Below are 20,453 nucleotides of genomic sequence, written 5' to 3'. Positions count from 1 at the left end.
TACAGATTAGCTAAATGAGAATTTGAAAGGTTCTCCTGCACACAGAATAGCAAATTATCACCAAGGTTCCAGTGGGCTCTGCTTCCCCCCCCCCGCCATTGCAAATGCTAGCAGAGACATCTAAGAAGCAATCACAGCACTCAAATGTAATTTCAGGCGCGCAACTGTGGGCCCAGGTGTGTAAGAAAAGCTGTGTCTTTTAAGAGCAAAATTGCAGGGTCAGAACTCTTTTTATCAGTCCCGAAATGCTGGAATGCAAATGGTAGAATGTGCTGTGCAACTCCGTTCCTCACTAAGTGTCCTACATAAAACCCTTTCATGAGTTTGGAGATTGCCTCTGGGTAGAGTTCTTTCTCACTGTTCTTTTTCCCCTTTATGTGCTCTGCTGTAGCATCTCTGCATGAATGTCTCAAACTGACATGCAACCTACAAGTCCTTGGGAGAATCAAACAGTCAAGGATAAAATAAGCGGAAGACTTGCTCTTTTTAATAATTTTCACTTAAACCTCAGCAAAGATTGGGAAGTTCCTAGTCTATAAATAACATTTAATACATGGTTTGCCCAGTCTTATTACAAGGAAGCATATAGGAAACGGAGAATGAAAATAATTGTCCCTACCAACTACCATTTGTTAATGAAGAACTACCAACTCTCTTCTTTTACAAGCATATTTCAGTGATGACTAAAGTTTTCTGAGTGTTATGGAAAAATGGAAGTAAGCTCAAAAATGGCACTACTCCAGTATTTTTTTTTTTGTTATATTGGATCAAATAAGTAGTATTTAAAAAACCAGCTGGGATAGATAGGCAGATTTTCTGCTGGAATAAGGTGATTTTCAACTATTCCATTAACAGTTATGTCATCTCATTCACCACTGGAGGGAAAAAGGAACCCCAGGTGGTCCAGGACTTACCAGCTTGTAGCCAAATTTGTTCAAGAGCTGTCCACAGCTGCATAGGTCCTTGCTTCATTGCGCTGCTCTGCATAGTTATTTCAGACATGGCCTGTTCCAGTCTTGATGCAGCAAGGGAAGAGGCTCGCTGTGATCCTATGGACCAAACAAACAAGAGCAATAATGCATTTTATACTTCTTTAGGATATTTCTTTGACTCATTAAGGCAGCCTGTCTGATTCTCCACTTGCTGCATCAGTTTTATCTAATAAGAACTCCACTGGATTCTGGGGTGACCAACTGGAGAACCATGTTTTATAAAAGGTTAATTTACTGAAAAAAAACACTGAATTGCCCAAGGGCTGCAGCTTAAACAAGAGAATTAAGAGACAGACGGTAATTTTATAAAGGTCTGCTTAGCATTCATCAAGGAAGCAACTGTATTTTGCTCATTTGGAAAGCAGAACTCTACCATCAAATATTTCCCATGAATACTTATTAGTAACCCATTTTATAAGCACACTGTCACCATACAATTACAAAATATGGCCCACTAATGTAAAATCTTAGTACAGCATTACAGAGTAGCCTGGCACCATTCACAAAGCACACACATTTCAAGTGACATCAATATTGTTCTACTGGTTTAGAGGCAGCGTGGTTTTTCATTTAACCTTGGGGAGCTGAGAGCTCAGTGCTTTGACTATATTAACCTTTAGTATGTGCTGTAACATTTACGCAAGAATAAAGTATTTGGCACCCACATCTCTGGGACAAAACATCACATCAAAAGCTACTCCCAGGAAGAATGCACGGGCAGAGACCATGTTCTCCAGTACAGCAAGTGGGATTATACTGGTGAGCTGACCTCTCAGAGGGATACCCAAGAGGATGGTAACAAAATAAGAAGCTACAAAATGAGATTTCAGAGTTGGCTTTCTAAAGCTTTGGGAAATAAATATTTTAATATACATAGGTTTAATGTGATTTTAAGGTTGATAAGCCCTTTCTCTGGACAGATGCTGTGACTGAAGCAGACCGACTTGCGCTGATTAGCATTACTCTTCAATCTATCCTTACAGGCTGACCTTGTAGACCACAAGATCCCAGAGTTAGAAACCCCCCTTCTCTCACCACAGCCACCCTAAGAGACCAGCAGAGCCCAGGAACAGGTACTCGGAGAAGCTGGGATGGCTCCGGGCAAGGGAAGGGACAGAAGGGCAAAAAACCTGTCACAGGGCATGTGCATTAAGTGGTATCTCTGGGATGGAGACCATGCTTTTTCAGCTGGAGCGTGCTGAAGAGAGGTTTGCCAAACACCACCTCCTCACCAGCAGACCATCATCCGGGACCAGGATGCCAGCAGGCAGAGCAGCACAGTCCCTTGGCCGAGGTCCCCTGGCCGGCACTCCTCCGAACGCTGCGCTGGGACCCAGACTTCTGCCAGGCGCGAGGGGAAGCACATGTCTGCCCCATGCTCCTTTGATACCTGTGTGGCGTGGGGCAGGATACGGTCCACAGCTTTTACCTAGCCTGAGGCACCGCTGCTTCTCAGCGTGCCATGGCCAGGGAGAGGCCACAAGTGCAACTGGAATCCTAGAACTGCCAGGGGAAATATTTGTCCCATTATCTCACTGCTAACTAATGTCATTCATTTTAAGCAGGAGAACTTCAAAACAGCCCTGCAGCGGAGGCGCCTCCCACGGCTCCCTCGGAAAATGCAAATGTGCTCTTCCTAGATGCATTTCTGAAATTCCTACATATTTTCAAAGACATTCCTGATCTAATGTTCCAAGAGATGACAGTGCAGTAATGTAGCAATTACGGCTTTAATGGTACAGTAAAAGCCATTCTGCTTTGCACCAAGAATTTATTATATTTAACAGTTTATTTAACAGATCCATCTTCAGCCTGTGTCACTGCATGGGATTCCTCCCCCTGCCCTGCCCACTCTCACTCCTCTCCCCCCATCCCTCCCTCCACCTAGGAGAAATTTCACCGAGACTCTGGGAATTCAAGTCATACAAGGGTTGTTTAACACAGGGAAAACTACCAGGCACTCACCCCAGGCTATCCAAAACATGGACAGCTTCTTTGCAGTGCAGAGGTAACGAGAAAACAGCCACGTGAACAGCTAGTAATGTTATTTAGGAGCACAATGAAGTTAGGACAGACCTCTTGCCTTCTAGATTGGCAAATCTGGAAAATATTACATGGGCTTCGGGGATTTTGCAGCCAGCCTAACCAGATTCTTATACTAGCGCTCCGGATCACGTTAGTATGCTTTGAAAGTAACTTTCAGCATTACATTTCTCTGCCAAGACTTCCCTCTTTCAGAGAGGCTTTCTGGAGCTGTGTTTCTTGCAAGCACTCGTATGTAACACTGGTCTGACTGCATTAGGTGGGCAGATGGGCTGGTGTTTTTATTCACATCCTCACAGAGCTCAGGGAAATCCTCTTTTCCTTGCAAGTCAATCCAAGGAGACTATGTCACTGTAAGGCACCTTTGTGCATTTTGGAGAGGTTCACACACTGCTGTGCGGCTGAACAGCTACTTAGGATCTACTGAAGCATCCTTCCCTCACAAAGTAGGCTTCACAGGAATATCACTGTGAGCTAGTTGCACTCGAAGGAACACAAGTAAGCTGCTCCTTTTCTCCTTCGTCGTTCGCCGGGTAGTTGCCAAGAGGGGAAAGCCTGCGATTTGAGACTGATGTTGCCCAGTACTGTGGGCTTCAATCCGCACAGCCATAAAAAGGGAACCCAAGTTACTTAGTAATTTACAGCAGAGGCTCTTTGCATTTAACAGCCTTTGGCATTCCAGTCCTTTGATGTTTATTTTCTTTTCCATTTCAGCCTACACACGGAAGCAAACCACGCTAGGCAGAGACCAGCCGATCCCTTCCCATCCCTGCCCAGCCTCAGACACAGATACACTCCTTGCTCTAGACACATGCCACACGAGAAGGCTCTCTCCGTGCCAGCCCATACCTGCACGTTTGCTACTGCTGTTCTTACCCATCTCTGCCGGACTGCTCACAGGAATGCTGCCAAAAGCTTGTGTGCCCAAATAAGCTCTGTAAGAGGTCTTTGCCAGCCTGGCCCTTCTGGACTGAAAGAGGCTCAGCCACAGCTCTGAACCTCAGGCAAGCAATATGGTGACCCTAGGGGTGGATTGAAGGCTACTGGAACCAGAAAAGAGCGTACCTCTAACATGCTGTCTCCAGAGACAGGAGGTAGGCATGTATCACACCGGTATCACTCTGACCTCAGGGTGGTGGTGGGAGCCAGAAGAACTTCAAGCAACATTAAGAAAAAAAAGTCTCTGAATGTCTCACTATAAAATACCTCTTCCTAAAGAAATGTACATCTTTATATGCTAAAAAACAAACACAAAACCTGTCTCACAGAACTTTAATGTCATGCCTCAAAATACATGCAAATGTTGGCATAAGAAGATATCACATCAATTTGTTATTTTAGTGCAGTCTCGTTCTCTTTTTAACAGCTCCACCAGACAGAATATAAACTTCACATTTTACAATAAAGCCTTCCACACATTTTGGAAAGAAATCATAAAAATAACAAAATTGATTCTGTCGTGATGAGCTCTGCGTATAAGCCATACAAAATATATCTAAATAATTTTAAAGCACCATTCTAGGGTTGTTATAAGACCAAGAAGGACCGAGTTTAATATTTTGCATCTATGAAAAAACTGCTATCAAAATAGAAATGTACCTCAGTAGATTTACTAGGTTTATAAGAAACACAGAATTCCCTAGCCTAAATCGCTTCAGGCAAGAGCATTATAAGATAAGACTAAATCAGGAAAAGAATGAAACAGCAAGGCAGCTGACTGGTATCGGTGAATTTAGTTAGGAACACTGCTTCAGTTCGGAAAAGATGAAGAAAATAAAGAAGAATTAATCTTCCTGGCAGCAAACCTAAAATTCTGGCACAGCAAATAATCTCATTGTGGTCTAACTGAGGGAGAGGCCAGTGTCAAACCCGGCCGCAGTAATCCCCCCTTCAGTGATGAGCCCAGAGATCACAGAGCGCCTGTGCACCACAGCGATACTGCCGCACGCTCCTGGGGGATTTCACGATGGAAACCAGAGCCTGTTCCAGAATGATGCGGGGAAAAAAAAAAAAATAATCAGATCTCCTCCCTCCTTCAAAGCAGCCAGCCACAGCTGCGGCTCTGGGGAGGCACAAGGGCGAGAGGGGCTAGAGCTGTGCTTTCCAATCTCCCCTCCTACTGTCTTCAAAGAGGCTCCCAACCGGGACAACGGAGACCCAGCCGCCCTCTCTCTGCAGATGGAGAACAGCAGCACCTAGAGCCTGCAGAGCAGCGAGCCACAGACCCTTGCTGAAAACAGCCAGCGCCAGTCCTGCGCTAAGGCGGATGGTGTAATTTCAGTACGAGCCCCATCCTTACGTCCATCGTGGGTGCAACTGTGTTAGCATGGAAACCTACATTCTCGAAGTGGAGGAGGAATACATTTCTTGGCTAAAACTAAACGGCATTCAGTGCACATCACTTTATGTGTGTGAAAAGCTGGTTAAAGCTTGTACTTTACATTAATTTGCTCTTTCTGGCAGGCAGTACCATGGCACAACAGCACTTTCTGCTAAACTAAAACTGCTCCATTGCACGCTGGCTGCTAAAACTGGGCTAAGAGCAGGCTGGAACACGTACCCAACCCAGGTGCTTTTTGAGGAGGGCACTGCACAGAGACCAAGCCAAGCATTCCTGAATTTTTCCTTGCTGTGCCTCTGGAGGAGATGCTGCAGGTCTGCAGCAGAGAAGCAAGCAGGAGGCAGGAATGTGATCTTCGAAGGGTGGTACACCAGCACATCAAAACATTGGAGGCTCTGCCAGTGACAATTTGGTCTCAGAATCTCAAACCATGCTGTGAAGTGGGTGTAGCCCAAACTTGGTCACACTCCTTTCTCCAGACAATTACAAAGCAAGGCGAGGGATCTCCAGAAGAGCATGGGATCCACATCTAGAATGTCTTTTACACACCATGAAGCACCAGGTAGATCTGAGGGATCCATCCAGGCTCAGCCCCACAGTCTAGGCACCACAAGCCCCTCACTGTTTCAGCAGCAGAATGGGAATTGGATGGATAACAGAAATACTGCGACAAGTAATATTTTTTGGTTTTTATTGCTCATTGCTGATGGATTCTGCAAACTATCTACAGTGTTTTCCAAGCCATTTTCATATATTCACTGAAACTGAAAGTCCATTTTACTGCCCAGCATCAGGGATGATAGGGGATATTTCACAAATCTTCACAAAGTGATGACTATCCTAAATGATTTTGCATCACCAGGAAACTTTCATGTCATATCCACTGCCTTTTCCAGATAATTTTTAATATACCAAACAGCACATATTCATTTAGTATATCCTCTTCATCTATCTGTGCTGAATTTGGCCTGTTTTCTTTAATTAAGCTGAAGACTATAGAACACTGTTATACAAACAATGAGGAAAAAGGACCTATACAAAATACAGAGACTCATCTCAGCAAAAGGGTAATAAAAGGGAAATTGAATTAAAATATTAAAAACTACATAAATATGTGTGTATAGAATCAGTAAGATTACAATGTCATAAATATAGACCCTAAGGGTTTAACACTACAAACAAAAGAGCAGACATGCTGAATACTGTTTTGATATTTGAATGTTTGTATGTTGAAGACCTAACTTTGCAATGCTTTTTAACCAGCACTGGGTGTAAATGGGGGTTAAACACACATAATTTAATACATGTCGTGTACTAAACACATAATAACTTGTCCTCCATCTCAGCCATATGTGCTGAGCATGTGACTTCAGTTTTACCAATTCCAAAAGATCAAGATTAAGACTCAAACTCTAATTCCCTAACCCCAAAGTGTGACACTTGTTTAACTGTTAGGTATTTTAAAAATAAGCTTTGACATTCTTCTTGTCCAGTTTCTGAGTCTGTGAGGTTATTTTCTCTACATCCACAACGGTAGAAAATTGCTTCCCTAAAAAACCCACCCAAATTAAAAGGCAAGTTTCTCACATAATCATCTGATTTCAAGAGTTAGGGTTTTAAAGGAAGCACCAACTATCACAAGACTTATGATAAAATCACAAGTCAGCAGCACTCTCTGAAAGCCTGCTTTCCCCTTCCTGCCAAGATTAGCTTTGATGTCTCAGTTATTTCCATCTGACTATATCTGTTACTGTGAATGTGTATTTACAATATAATAAAGTATCACAAGGCTTATGTACAAATCCCAAACCAAATCACCTTCTAATAGGAATTGACACTCTCTCACTACGCTTTTCAAAACCACAATAATAGCTGGCTTGATCAGAACATCTAAAAAGGATTAAATTCAGGGGGATCAGAGGGGGAGAAGAAGAAAAAAAAAAAAAAAGACTGAATCATACAGTTCTTGCAGAAGTATAGTGAACTCCCATCTAATAGCTTTCATGCTTGTCTCAGATTTGTAAAAGAAAGCAGGAACCCATATCTTTGTTTTAGGCATGGGGAAGCCAAGGTACAGACAAACCACAGTGACACATTCTGCAGCAAAGATGGCCCTGGAGACAGATCTGGGCCTCCTGACCACCAGCCCAGCAACACGTGTGTGAGCACGCAGCCCCCCCACCCTTGCTGAAGAAAAGAAAATATTCCTGTCTCACAAAAGCACGCATTTAGGATGGGAAAGTACAAATCTTGTTTCCTCACCAGAATCGGTATCGTGAGCATCCGGGAGTGTGAGATGCATTCCATTATGCTTTTTGATCACCGGTGTTTCAGTCACGCTACTTCCTTTCTCAGAGCCGCTGTAAAGAAACAAAACCATGTTACCTGGCCACCTTTTAGCATAGAGACAATGTTCTCCTTGAAGCAGGCAACAGTCATATGTAGCTGCCACTGGAACTGAGGACTCAAGTCTTCCAGTTGCGGGCAATCAGCTTCTTGAATGTGTTGTTTTAACGCCCTCACCCCACCAATGGCCAGGAAGGTCAGGCACAGTGCCCAGCAAGGGCTCCAGGGTGCGTGCCACTATTAGTCCATTTGGCCCTTGGGGTTTTTGCAAACCACTGGACGAGGAACATGTGGGCAGCTACAAGCCAGGCCAGAGGAGGCCAACCAGCAACCCCATGCTCAGAAAGAGCCACCATCCCTTGGGCTTGTTTGCAGAAGGATTTGTTCACAGGTCTGCTGTACTGATCCTTCTGAAACAGACCAATTACCACCTTCCGCCCAGGTGCTAATTTCTTCATTTCAAAGGGATTATTTTCTCCTCTTCCACCTTTGTTCTGTTCAAACAGAGGAGGAAGATAAAAGCTAGCACATAGCACCGCTTTCTGAAAGGAAGGCTATCTGGTCTGCTCTTCTGCTAGACTTCTGTCCTCACAGCAGAAGTCTTCCAAAGGGAAACTCCAAAAAAAAAAAAAAAATCATGTGCCTAATGAAAATCACTTAACGCAGATCTCCTGAGCCTTCCTGTCACCACATAAGTCTGCCATCCCCCCAGGATCAGATGGTGATGATATCTCCTCTCATCATCCATTACGGGAGAAAATATCAAAAGGAAAAGTGACTGCCCTGGCTACTTTTTCTGGCATGCTTCCAAGCCCGCAGATCAGCCTTTGGACAATATTTCTCCCAGGAAACAAGCTGTCACACAGTCATGATTACCCCATCTTCCAGTCTGATCAGTCTTTTGGTAGGGATTGCACAGGACTCCCTTGAATTTGCATTAATCTAGCAGAAGAATTAGCTTGGGACTGATATTTGGTTTTAAACATGATTATTCTGTTATCACAGAAAACAACAGCAAAAGATAAACCAAATCTTGTCCTTCCCTGCTAACAATCTAGGACTGAAAGCCACTTATTGTCATTCATTATAGTGGTAATCATATTTACAATAGCTAATTAACCTTTTACTTGGGCTTTGGTATCAAACATTACAATTTCTGTTAATGGATCCCGAATTCTTGGTCATTTGACTGCACAAATCTCCGGCCTTGACTGGGCCTCCCTGTCTTCCATACCGGTTTCTACACTGATACCCCAATTTTAGACTATCATGTGGTGACAGATACAAGGGAAAATTAAATTCTCTGTCCTGTGCCTTAGCCTTGGCCTAGCCAGGACTAGCCCAAGTGTAGAGTGCCCTGGCTGGGGGCTGCTGGTGGACCCGCAGGGACATTTCTGTCTTGCTGGTGCGTTGCGTATGCAGGAACATGGCAGCTGCCCTTCAAATATTACTCCTGTGAGATAAGTGCTGCTTTGATGCAGCAGCCATCACCATGAACATGGCCGAACACTGGCTTATACACTATACTCCTACACAAAGGACAGCTGAGGAGATCGGTGGATGGCCTAAGTTTGGCCACAGTAAAAACTGACCGCAGGAGAGCGGCATTCACAGAAGGCTTGATGAGGCGGCCTCAGTTAACAAAATGCACCTCAGCATAGTCAACAGTACGGCCTTTTAATTGGGAAAACAGACTGAAATCCCAGCCTGAAACCCAAGTGGACTGCATTATGCAAAAAGCCACTCCCAACAGCTTTATTTGTTATGCTGGACAAGGGCTGAAAATGAACTGCTCCTTCAAAGCTGCAGTAAGAGGCCTTCAGCCAAGAACGCTTTTCCATGCACCACGGAAGGGACAGAAGCCAGATGGATTTACCTTCTGCAGACGGCACTGGAACGGCTGACAGTGGGACATGTTGCCACTCCACTGCCCATGTTTTTAAAAGGTAGTTGAGACAGTGGATAAAATGGTGACAAAAATTGCTGAAGAAAACGATTGTGAGAGACTGCAGAGGCACCAGTTTATCAGAGAGAAGACAAGAGGGGACTTGAGCATGGCATATGAATAGCTGCCTGGGGGGAAAATACTGGGCCCTGAAAGACTCCTTAGTCTAGCAGAGTCACAGTAAGATTGCAAAACCAGGAAACTTAGGCCAGACAAATGCAACCAAATGTATCTAAAGTGCAATTTAATTGTGTGGGCGATTAGCTACTGATTGAACTAGTAAAGAATATTGGGTGCAACAGCTCTCAACTTCAGGTAAATACAGGCTTCTCTTTTCCACGAGGCCCTAAAAAAATATCTGTGTCCAAGTCTTACTGACAAGAATTCCCCTTAAGTTCCTTTGCAAGCCCAACCCGGAATATTTTACATATTTGTTAGCTGATAGTGCTGCAATTTGCTTAATACAAGGGGCTTCCTGGGTTACAGAATCCAGTCTAAAACTGGAGGTGCCAAGTTCATTCTTGTTACCTTTCAAGCAGTACTCCCCAATACAAAATGCTTTATGAAGTATTTTTTGAGAAAGCCAAAAAGACCTTTTGGGAATAGCACTGGGAACAAACTAGAGTTCCTAAGAGCAAAAGCAAAGCAATTTGTTTTATTTAGGCTTCTATGGCTAAAGCTTATCAAAAGCCTCTAAAGCTATCGCATCTCGGGTTTTTAAGTATAACAGCCAAAGCACAGCTTGGGATTCAAATGCAGTCCAAATTTGTCTATGTGTTTTCCAATGTACTCTCTTCAGTCTCAGGCTTGCAGCCCCCCCTTGCAAGAGTAAATCTTACTCAGTCCTAATTGTTCAGCATGGATTTGATCAGCTTCATGAGGACTACTCACGGATATAAAGATTACTCATGTGAGAGGTACGTGATTGAATCCTTAGCTAGAGACTAAGGCCTAAGGAAATCAATGATTCCAGCTTGTAACAGACCATTTCTCTGCTGCTATGTAAATATCTTGATTTTTGTGTTTGGTCTGCTGCTCATTAGCTAAACAAGGAATTACTAATAAGCCCTCAAGGACAACTTGTATATAGACATGTATCATTCTGTACAGATGCTTCTGGTGTTTATAAAGCTTATGTAAATGCATACAAGCTTCATCAGTCTGTTGTCATGACTCTTGCCATTGAGCATGCTGTCCTTCCCATCAAACACAACCTCTATGGATATTACAGGTGCGAGATAAGTACAGTCTTTGGATAACATTCTCAAGACAGTTGTACAGTGGTAGCATGACTGGGACAATATCCAAAGGGTGTGGGAAGGAAGAAAACCCAACCTGGTAACTTTCACACTTTTTAAACTTTTCCTTTCAGGAGGGGAAGCAGATGAGACGGAGGGAACAAACAGCGAACCTAGCACTGTTTAAATGCAGATTTATTAGGACAAGGGAAGGAAAAAAGATGCTACATCCTTCACTCCTTTTCTTGCCCAGTTAGCACCAGGCTATGCGACTGGCACGCAACCACAGCATATGATAGAGTCTTGGCTGGGTGCCTTTCCTTGGCTTACTCAGTTCAGGACTGCATCACCCCCACACATTCCTAGGTGGTGCCAACTACTGCAGACTATGAACAATAGCTGATCGATGCTTAGACTATTAAGAAAAAAAAAATAATTCTGCCCTCCCTTCTGGACATTTGAATATGGGTAGAGATGTTTCGACATTCAGATCAGAAATTCTTGGTTCAAACTGTTTCTTCCAACTTAAAATCTTGACATTTTGTTTTCTTGTTTGTTTTTTTGTTTGTTTTTTTAAATCATGGCTATTAAAATTTTGCCTTTTTTTTAATCACAGCTAGAAAGATTTCTTATGTTTCTTTTTAAAAGTGCTGTTTATTACCATTTTGTAAAATAACTTAAGTATATAGACAATTAAAGAAGAGAACTGCGTCTCCATTATGAAATCAGAATTTGTAGGAGGAAAGCCTACCTGTGCTGTAAAACATTATATACCATCTGCCACATCTGCAACATATGTCTGCATGTCACCAGAGCCTCTTCAGGTCCTTTGTGTATCCATTCCAGCTTTACTTTGGTAAAGAGTAAGCTGCAAGATGAAAAAGAATAACTTCTGGTTTATTGGCATCTCATAAACGTGAAGAATCAGCATCACTCTAGTGAGATCCTGGCAGACAGCATTTTTACTTGCTTTGTATGTGCAGCAATAAAAGAAAACACCATAGCACAAAACATTTCATTTGGCTCAACTTTGATTCCCCACAAGGAGATGAGAGGATTAACAATATTCCTCAGCTGCAGTCAAATTTGCGTCACAAAGCTGGCAGGACAGTGTTAAAAAGCAATGCACTGCAAAGCTATCAAGGTGAAGCATACAGTGAATCTCATTTTATTTTGGACAGCATTAAAAACAGAATAAAAAGGAATTGTCATAATACATATGCTAGACTGCTTTTCTAATCTGGCATCTTCCTATAGCGCTGGCTTACATAATGAATTTCAGACAAAAGACCCAACACGGTTAATATACGCAGACAATTATGCAATGCCTCACAGGAAGAAAACGCTTTTTCTTAACCCCAGCTGGCGATCATCTCATGCCCCTAGGCAAGACAGCTGATAGTCCTTGTACATTCTTGTTCTAGGTAGTGTAACTGCGGCTATTATTCTTATACCTAGAGAATACGTACTTGCCCAGACCACTGGAATTCAGCAGAATTAGGTCAAGCAGAGGTTGGAAGACAGATTCGACAATGACACAACCTACCACTTGCTGCTAGCATGGCTTTTAACACCATCCTTCACAATACCCATTTTATTCTTTTTTAAGTGCCAACCAAGATAATTGAATTTATTTCTTATTTACTAATGTAAATTTACTTCTCTGCTTTAAATGTTTGCTTAAAGTCCAAGATTTTGAATTAGCTCTATATGGCTAGCAATTAATCCGCTGGATGGCACATATATGTACATACATGCATATATTAGCAGCTGAATATTAAAAATCCTAAATCCAGTTTTGTGAATGTGACCTGCAGGCTCCTGGGGAACCCAAACAACTTCAGAGAGAGACAACAGCAACTGCGTGGATGATGTTAGAGAAGCCTGTGCAGCTGAACAAGAGATCCTTCACTTCCAACAATTAGAAATCTGCAGCCAAGATGCTGTCATGCGTATCTACAGTAATGCGCTAAAATGGGAGTCCCATTCTGCAAACAAACTATTAGAGTTGTTAGTTTTGGGGTTTTTTTTGCGGGGTGAGGGGGAAGTAAACCAAATGTAGCCCAACTGTATCAACTGCCATAGGGAAGTCTGCTCACAGCCGCTGCTAGTTTGATCTTACAGGACAAGCATTCAACTAAATTCCCCAGGTTCAAACTTAGGCTAGGAAAGGAAGATCAAGATTCATAATCAAGGGAATTTGGCTTTGCCCATTACTATTTTATATCCCCGCTTGATGTTTACCTTTGATTTTCTTGTTACTGATCTGAGCAAAACAAATGCTAATAAAAACATCCCCTGCTCTTGAAGATGCTGACCCCCTAACTGAAAGGCAGTGCCTTCATGATTCAGGTAGTTATTCTGGGGCTAGATCCACAGACTGATCAAAAAATTTGCCGGGACAAAGAATACGACAGTGAATGCACTCTTAAGAAAATAAAAATGAGACTGAATTCAAAGGAGCGGTTAACAATGGAAACTGGCCAGTGATGCATGATGCTCTGCATCCTTTAGTTAACTGGGCTCAAAAGAGCAAAGCTTGTTTTAATACAACAGAATATAGAATCATTCAGTTTGGAGCAAGGAATATATGCTGCACTAGAAAGATGGGAGGTTATACCCTGGAGTGTAACCGTATTATAAAAGATGGCTCCATGAACGTGAAGTTCCTGAACAACAATGCAGTCAAGAGGTCAAGAAATCCTTAGCATCCATATACGGAAGCACAATCCAGTAGGAGCTGGAAGATGTGGTTATTCCCGTTCACAGCATCAGCAAGACACTTACTACAATCCTGTTTCTAGTTCCTGCTCTTTAACTCCCAGAGATGACTAAAAATGGGATGAGGTTCAGAAAAAGGTTATGCAAGTGATCTGAGGGCTAGAAAAATGTATTTCATCAGAGCCTCAAGAAGCTCAGCTTATTTGGTTTAACTGAGAAGCAGCAAAGAAACTATTTTGCTGCAGCCTGCAAGCACCTACATGGAGAAGTATCTAATTGTGAGTCTTTGATCTAAAAGAAAAGGTATCAGAAAATCCAAGGATTTGTTGGAAGCTGAAACTAGTCAAATGGAGATTTATAAGTAAATGCAGACACATAACTATCAAAGCAAATAATCTTTGCAGCAACTGCTTTGTGTGCACAGTAAATTTTGTAGTCTTTAAAGCCTTTTCAGCAAGACAAGGATAACATCTGGAAAGCAATGCTAATGCACAAATAGAAGCCATGGGTTTGAGGCATAGGCTCATGAGCGAGCTGCTTTGGACTGTGCTGTGCAGAGGAGCGAGACTGCATCATAACCTTCCTTCTCACAATTCATCTATTAAAAATATTCTACTAGTCCAAGAAAGTACCACACTGAACAATCTATGCTACCTTAAGAGCATAAGGTAGCAAGAGCTACCTTCAGACCTTCTAAAGCACTTTATGACCCTCCTTGCAGCAGAAGAGTGGTGGTCAAGGAGGCCAAGGCCTAGAGAAGAAAATAGTCGTATTACATCCCTGAATAACTCCACACTTTTGAACGTTGTAAAATACCTTTATTAATATTAATGAAATAGAAGAATATAGGAATGAAGAATCTGTTAACAGTCAAACTACTATACAGGAGGGATATATTAAGGGTTCTACCTCCCTTTCACATTAGTAGGGACATAGATGGCTTAGTTATGTGTAGGCAATTAAAATAATTACATAGCATATTCAAACATTGCGGTTAAACCTGAAAAAGACAAACGCATTAAGTTCTTCTCTCCATCACTCTGATGCTTACTGTTAACAGTGAGTCTACATCAACTTCTTTGGATGAAGATGCAATGGTCTCTCTCAGGAGAGAGAGCAAGTAGTAAAACATAGGAAAAAGCAAGTCTCTCACAAAAACATAACAAAGTCTCAGCAGAATATTATCACCAGCCACAAAGCACAGGCACACAAAGGTTAAAAAAAACCAATAGAAATGTAACTTTAGCAACTATCTGCAGCACAACATTACCAGATCTCAGAGATACCATGCGTTGTTAGCTATTGTGGTAATTCACCTTTGGAATAGTGCTATTCATGTTATCGTGCAATAATATAATGAACCAAACCAAAAGCAAATGGGAGGAACATAAGTGGCAAAAGGAATATGATAATTAAAAGTGGAAAGAAAATCAGTACATGTATATGTGCTATATGCTGTTTGTTTTTCTCAGCTTCTAGTAAGTTTTGCAACAGCAAAACCAGATAAATAAAAATATAGGGAAAACACTGAAGTAGGTGACAGTATCACTTATCTCGAGCTTATAACTTTATTAATGAGATAGCACTCTTGCTACAAATGAAACTAATAGGTATTGTGTCATATCAGTCTCTGCAAACAACTCAGGCATAAATAAAAATTACATATTACGATCTCACCTTATTATATTTTTCTTAATATCATTTTACTGTACTTTTGTATGATGCTTATAATATTAAGCAGAGCAGACTCTTACAGAGATTCAGCATATAAAAATAGCCCCAAGATTGTCAATACAGTCATTGGTAATTCTGTTAGCCTCTCAAAATGAAAACAGAGTGGTTTGGGCTAAAGCAAACATATAAATTGTTACTACATAAGCATAGGAAAAGAGAGCAAAAAAAATCCACAAATCATTCTTGTAATGTGTATAATTTCAGGGACAGTAACAATGGAAAATAACCAGTGCTTACTCTTGATACTGGACTCTGAGCTCCCTCTCAGAAGAGATTTTCTTTTACCATTTATGTGGACAGTATGCAAAGGCTTCTACTCCCTGAAGTAATGTCAGGTTACTGCCACAAGCAAACATACGTATCTCTCACAGTAACGTTAACTCTGGCAAATTAAAACCTGTATACGGTTGACTTTGCTCCGACATGAAGCTCTGAAAATTCAAAATTAAGTTTCCCAAGTAGCAAAAATTCAATAGTATAAATAGCATAAATATCACTAGGATATGCCATGCATTGTCAAAAAATTAGGGACTGGAATGCTGGAAGGCCTATGAAAATTTTCAGCAGAAAGCAAGATGCTTTGGTTGATTTCAGGAGGTATTCAACATTTGTCTTCTTAAAGACAGATTTCAGCTGCTGATACTGTGTCTCAAGGCCTGGCCAAAGACACCTACCTAGCCCTGCTGAAAGTCTGCTAATCCTACATGGCTAAATGCTCAGCCTTTAAGTTCTTTAATACTACCCATGAAGCAAAGAGGCAGTTCTTTCCTATCACTAACAATCTAATTACTGAGGTTTAATAGTTAATACTTATTATCAGGAGGTTTCACGTGTGCATGTGGTATACGATAAATGCTTATGAGCACATCTGTGGAAGAAGTTGTAAATTGCTAAGTTTAGTAATAACCTATTGACTACTTTATGGATGCTATAGGACTACGTAAAGATTTATTAATCAGTTAATTATTGGGACTTTTAAAAGCTGCTTTAGAATGGAGTTTTTAGTATCAAACGTAGCCCTTTAACTACACATTTCTACGGCACCACAATGGGATCTCTGTGCCCTATCATCTGATGAGAAATAATGCTACTACTATAACAAACAATAACACGTTCCACTCATTACAAGGTTGAGAGACTAAATTAGGAATAATGAGTATTATGGAGTCATTTATCTATATATTTTGCCATTCACTGGCTGCTTATAAACCCTCCGGTTTTTCAGAGCTTGGCAGCAGCTGCTCACAGATCTTCAAGCTTTAACAGATCAGGGCCATCATTCCCCAAAGTCTTTCATTATTGACCCAGATTTGCCTACCTACACACAAAGCCGCTGGGTTATTTTGGATCTTGAATACAAAAAGGAAACAAAACAAAACACCAAAGCCAGCAGTAAAACATCCCAATTCACAGAGACAACTGTGTACGTTAGTGTGTAGATACTGAACTTCTGCAACTAATATTTGTACTTTCTTTGTTTCTTTCATTAAATGAGCGGATGCATGAGCTTGTTTGTTTGTATATTTTACAGACATTTGCTTGGAGAGAGAAACCAGAACCCTAGTCACAGCTCCAAGGACAGTAAACGTACTTCATCCAATGCCTGATTGATGCTGTATTGGAGCAGCATGAAAGTGCCACTGGACAGAAGTGTCCAGCTCATCCTCCTACCTGTTTGAAGCCCAGATAAATATTCCACATCGGTGCAGAAAAGCAGGGGAATGCCACACGACCTGGATGGGCAGACAGCCCGACGATGCTCTGTAAGGAACTGGGAGGCATGGATTCAAACCCCCAACACACTGATCACTGAACTCCTGAATTAGTTTCTTCCCCTTTAAGGTAACATGTGCAAAAGGAGGATACGGGTGGATATAGACTGATCTAACAGAGCTGGAAAGAGGATGGAGGAGATAAGAAGAATGATCAAAGTTTTGGAACGCTTTTGATATATGGAGATAGTAAATAGACTTCTCAGCCTGGAAAAGAGGCTGAGAGGAGATGACAGGTTTATAAAATCACGAATAGCATGAAGAAGATCAGGAAATCAAAGCAGTCTGTGTTGTTTCAAATGAAAGAAGGAATATCCAATAAAGCAATCACGCAGTGGATTTAAAATGAGGAAATTAAGTGCTTTTTCATACAACACAAGTAAAGTGCAAACCCCATTGCTACAGGATGTTCTGGAGCAGACGCATAAATAGGTTCAAAAAGGGATTAGATAAATTCACGGATGACAGGCCCATCAGGGGCATTAAACACAACCTAATGCAACCTCTGGCTCCGAAAGCCTCTGAACCACACAGCTAACAGAAGCGGGGATGACATATGACGGGTGGGATCATCCTACTGCCACGTTTCTACGTGCTTTTTCCTGCGCACTCACCAGACGCCCTGCTGAAGACAGACAAGCCCTTAGTTTGATCAAGAATGGCCATTCTTACATTTTGATATGGCAGAAATATGACTGCAGCCCATGTTCTTTTTATAACCCAGATTGTCTGGTCTTGTTTTATCTGCCAGTACAAGGGGATGGTGTATCTGGAACTGTAGTATCTTCACAGCAAATTGGCTGCTTAGTTTATCAGTTGCTGAGTTTAGCTTCAGTGGTGAGTCACCTACACAAGCCAATTAGTTCACGTATACTCTTTCACCATAACCATTATGGTTTCATTAACCTTCCTAGAGCACCCGCTAAAGCCCCAGTCCTGTTATCAATAAGAAAGCTGGCAAAATTGGAAAGCCGCTTTTAATCTCCTGCATTTTTGTTGAAAAAAAATCAGCATCAAAGTTGCTGTCTTCTCAAATAACTCAGTGCTTCTTGCAGTCTCCTGACATTTAAGGGCACATTCTCTAGTTAAATTAATGCCAGCAGCGCTGACTGCAACCTCCTTTTATAACTTCATGCTGTGCCACGTTATCTATCACTTTCCCTGCAAAAATAAATTGATCATATACTTTTACAGACATACAGTCCTTTTTTTTTTTATGGCTCCCTGCCCATTTACCCCCACAATACGAACAAAAAATAAAAACAAGCAGCCTGGTAGCATGTCCAAAGAACTGTTGACTTCATCTTCCCAGACGAGGAAAACTATCAGAGGTGTCATCTCCTTTAGAAGAATGTCCTGCTCAGAGCCCCAGTCTCGAGTGACAACAGCTATTCAGCTAATGCTGCTCCATGAACTACAACTGCAACAGCACAACACAAGGTGAGGAGGAGCTTGCAGAGAGGTAGATTCTAGGCTATTTAAAATTTTACATGATGAAGACAATTTGCTAGGTTTATCCTCATGACACAAGGCAGCTAGAAGGCTCCTGCACATGGAGCAGGAAGGAAACAGAAGAGGTGATCAGAAAAGCTAATATTGCAGATATTAGCAACCTGTCAGAGATTGCATAGCAAAAAACAAATGAGCAGCCACTGACAGGGCTCAGCTCTGGGTGTTTTTTCTTGGACTGCCTCCTCCTGTAAGCTGCGGCATTTGCCTGATGGCAGAAAGGCCTTCTGTCAGTCAGGTGAAGGTCCCGCTGATGGACTATGTTGTGTATCTCTGCATGGACCCAAACATCACTTCCCAAGACAAACGTGTCTGCAGCCAGTCTAGCAACCTCATGCATCTATTTCAGCGTTCAGTTCCATCAGATTCACTTGTGATGCAGTGGGCAAACAGGAGTCAATACTGATGTGGCCCATCCAGAAACTGCCACTTACATTGGAAGGAGGTCTTGTAACAAAACCACTTGTCTGCTAAAACCAGGCAGGTTGTCACTTGAAGGAAAAACAACTACTAAGTAATAGTCTGCTGACAGAAAAAGCACACTGATTTGCTGGAAAAAATAAAAAAAAAAAAGCAGCAGCACTGAAAGTCTTCACCTTTCTTCAGGATCAAGCCCTATCTAGTCATACCCAAGAAAAGAAGCCACAAAAGAAGGGTGATCCGAATTATTGTCTCCTTTCATTTTAGTTAAATCATTAATTTTGAATCCTAGACTTTGGGATTTGCTTTTTGTTAAGAATGTAGGAATCAAGCTAACTGTCAGCAGAGCTGATAACGCCCCTTCTCTCACCCTGTGTTACACAGGATCTTGTGGGCAATACAGCCGCTAAGAGGTTGTATTTTCTCCTCACCCTGATGAGGAACTGACAACAAAATAATTTTGTGCCATCACAAATCACTTTCATTTCAATCCATATCTCACCTCGATTAAGACAAAAATAATTTTCACAATTAAAAGTTTTACAGCAAAATCTGGAAAAAAAAGTTTCCAGTTTTGGTATGCAGAGTGTTTACATAATTTTTTTTTTTTTTTATACTTACTTTCCCTCTGGAAGGACAGAGGACAAGAGAGAACGGGCACAAACCTGAGCACAGGAAGTTCCACCTAAACATGAGGAGGAACTTCTTTACCTTGAGGGTGGCAAAGCACTGCAACAGGCTGCCCAGAGAGGTGGTGGAGTCTCCATCTCTGGAGACATTCAAACCCTGCCTGGACGCGTTCCTGTGCAACCTGCTCTAGGTGACCCTGCTCTGGCAGGGGGGTTGGACTAGATGATCTCCAGAGGTCCCTTCCAACCCTACGATTCTGTGATTCTGTGTGACAGTGCATTAGACTTTTTCTTGCAACACTTCAGAAGATGTTAAACTCAAATTTAATTTGCAAGTGTCCCCTCCATGTTGTTTTGTGAATGGCTTTTTCCTCTGACAGGCTCCAATCACTGAGTGAACTCCTCATTGCACTGGACACCACATAAGCGCATTTGGAAATCGGGGCCATCTCTCAAGCATCCAAGGCTAGGAGCTTAGAGGTCTACCTCCTATTTAGTTTCAATCATGAATTCAGTAGGAGTTCAGTGCATAGCTTCTCCAGCAGATCTGAGCCCTGGCACTTAAATTCGGGTGACTCTGTGGTGCAGTATCTCCTTTGTGGGTGGAAGTGGACACCTATGTGGCAATGTGCAATCTCAGGAGCGTCCAGGAAACAGTGGTCCACTGTCTTTCACCTGTGGTGGCAGTGTTGCCAATAGCCTATAGCTTGAGCTGGGGACGTAGGAGAGCCATCCTCCATTTCTTGCTCTCGCATGGCCTCTT

General features: G+C 42.0%; 1 protein-coding gene across 6 annotated transcripts in view; it reads right to left on the bottom strand.

The window, feature by feature from the left end:
- Positions 1–20,453, bottom strand: part of TTC7A (tetratricopeptide repeat domain 7A) — a 188,847-nt gene that overhangs the window by 59,001 nt on the left and 109,393 nt on the right. For all 6 annotated transcript variants that reach the window (XR_010070258.1, XR_010070259.1, XR_010070260.1 and 3 more), the window contains 3 exons: positions 11,657–11,773; positions 7,639–7,736; positions 915–1,049 (listed from right to left, as the gene is read on the bottom strand). Coding sequence is in view for 1 of the 6 variants with exons in the window: in XM_063328651.1 (XP_063184721.1) it covers positions 915–1,049; positions 7,639–7,736; positions 11,657–11,773 (350 nt within the window). In the remaining 5 variants the exon portion in view is untranslated. The remainder of the gene's footprint in view (positions 1–914; positions 1,050–7,638; positions 7,737–11,656; positions 11,774–20,453) is intronic.

This window comes from Chroicocephalus ridibundus, chromosome 3, assembly GCF_963924245.1.
Source record: "Chroicocephalus ridibundus chromosome 3, bChrRid1.1, whole genome shotgun sequence".
NCBI lineage: Eukaryota > Metazoa > Chordata > Aves > Charadriiformes > Laridae > Chroicocephalus > Chroicocephalus ridibundus.
Note: the sequence above shows the minus strand (reverse complement) of the source record. Positions and strands in the feature narration are given on the sequence as shown.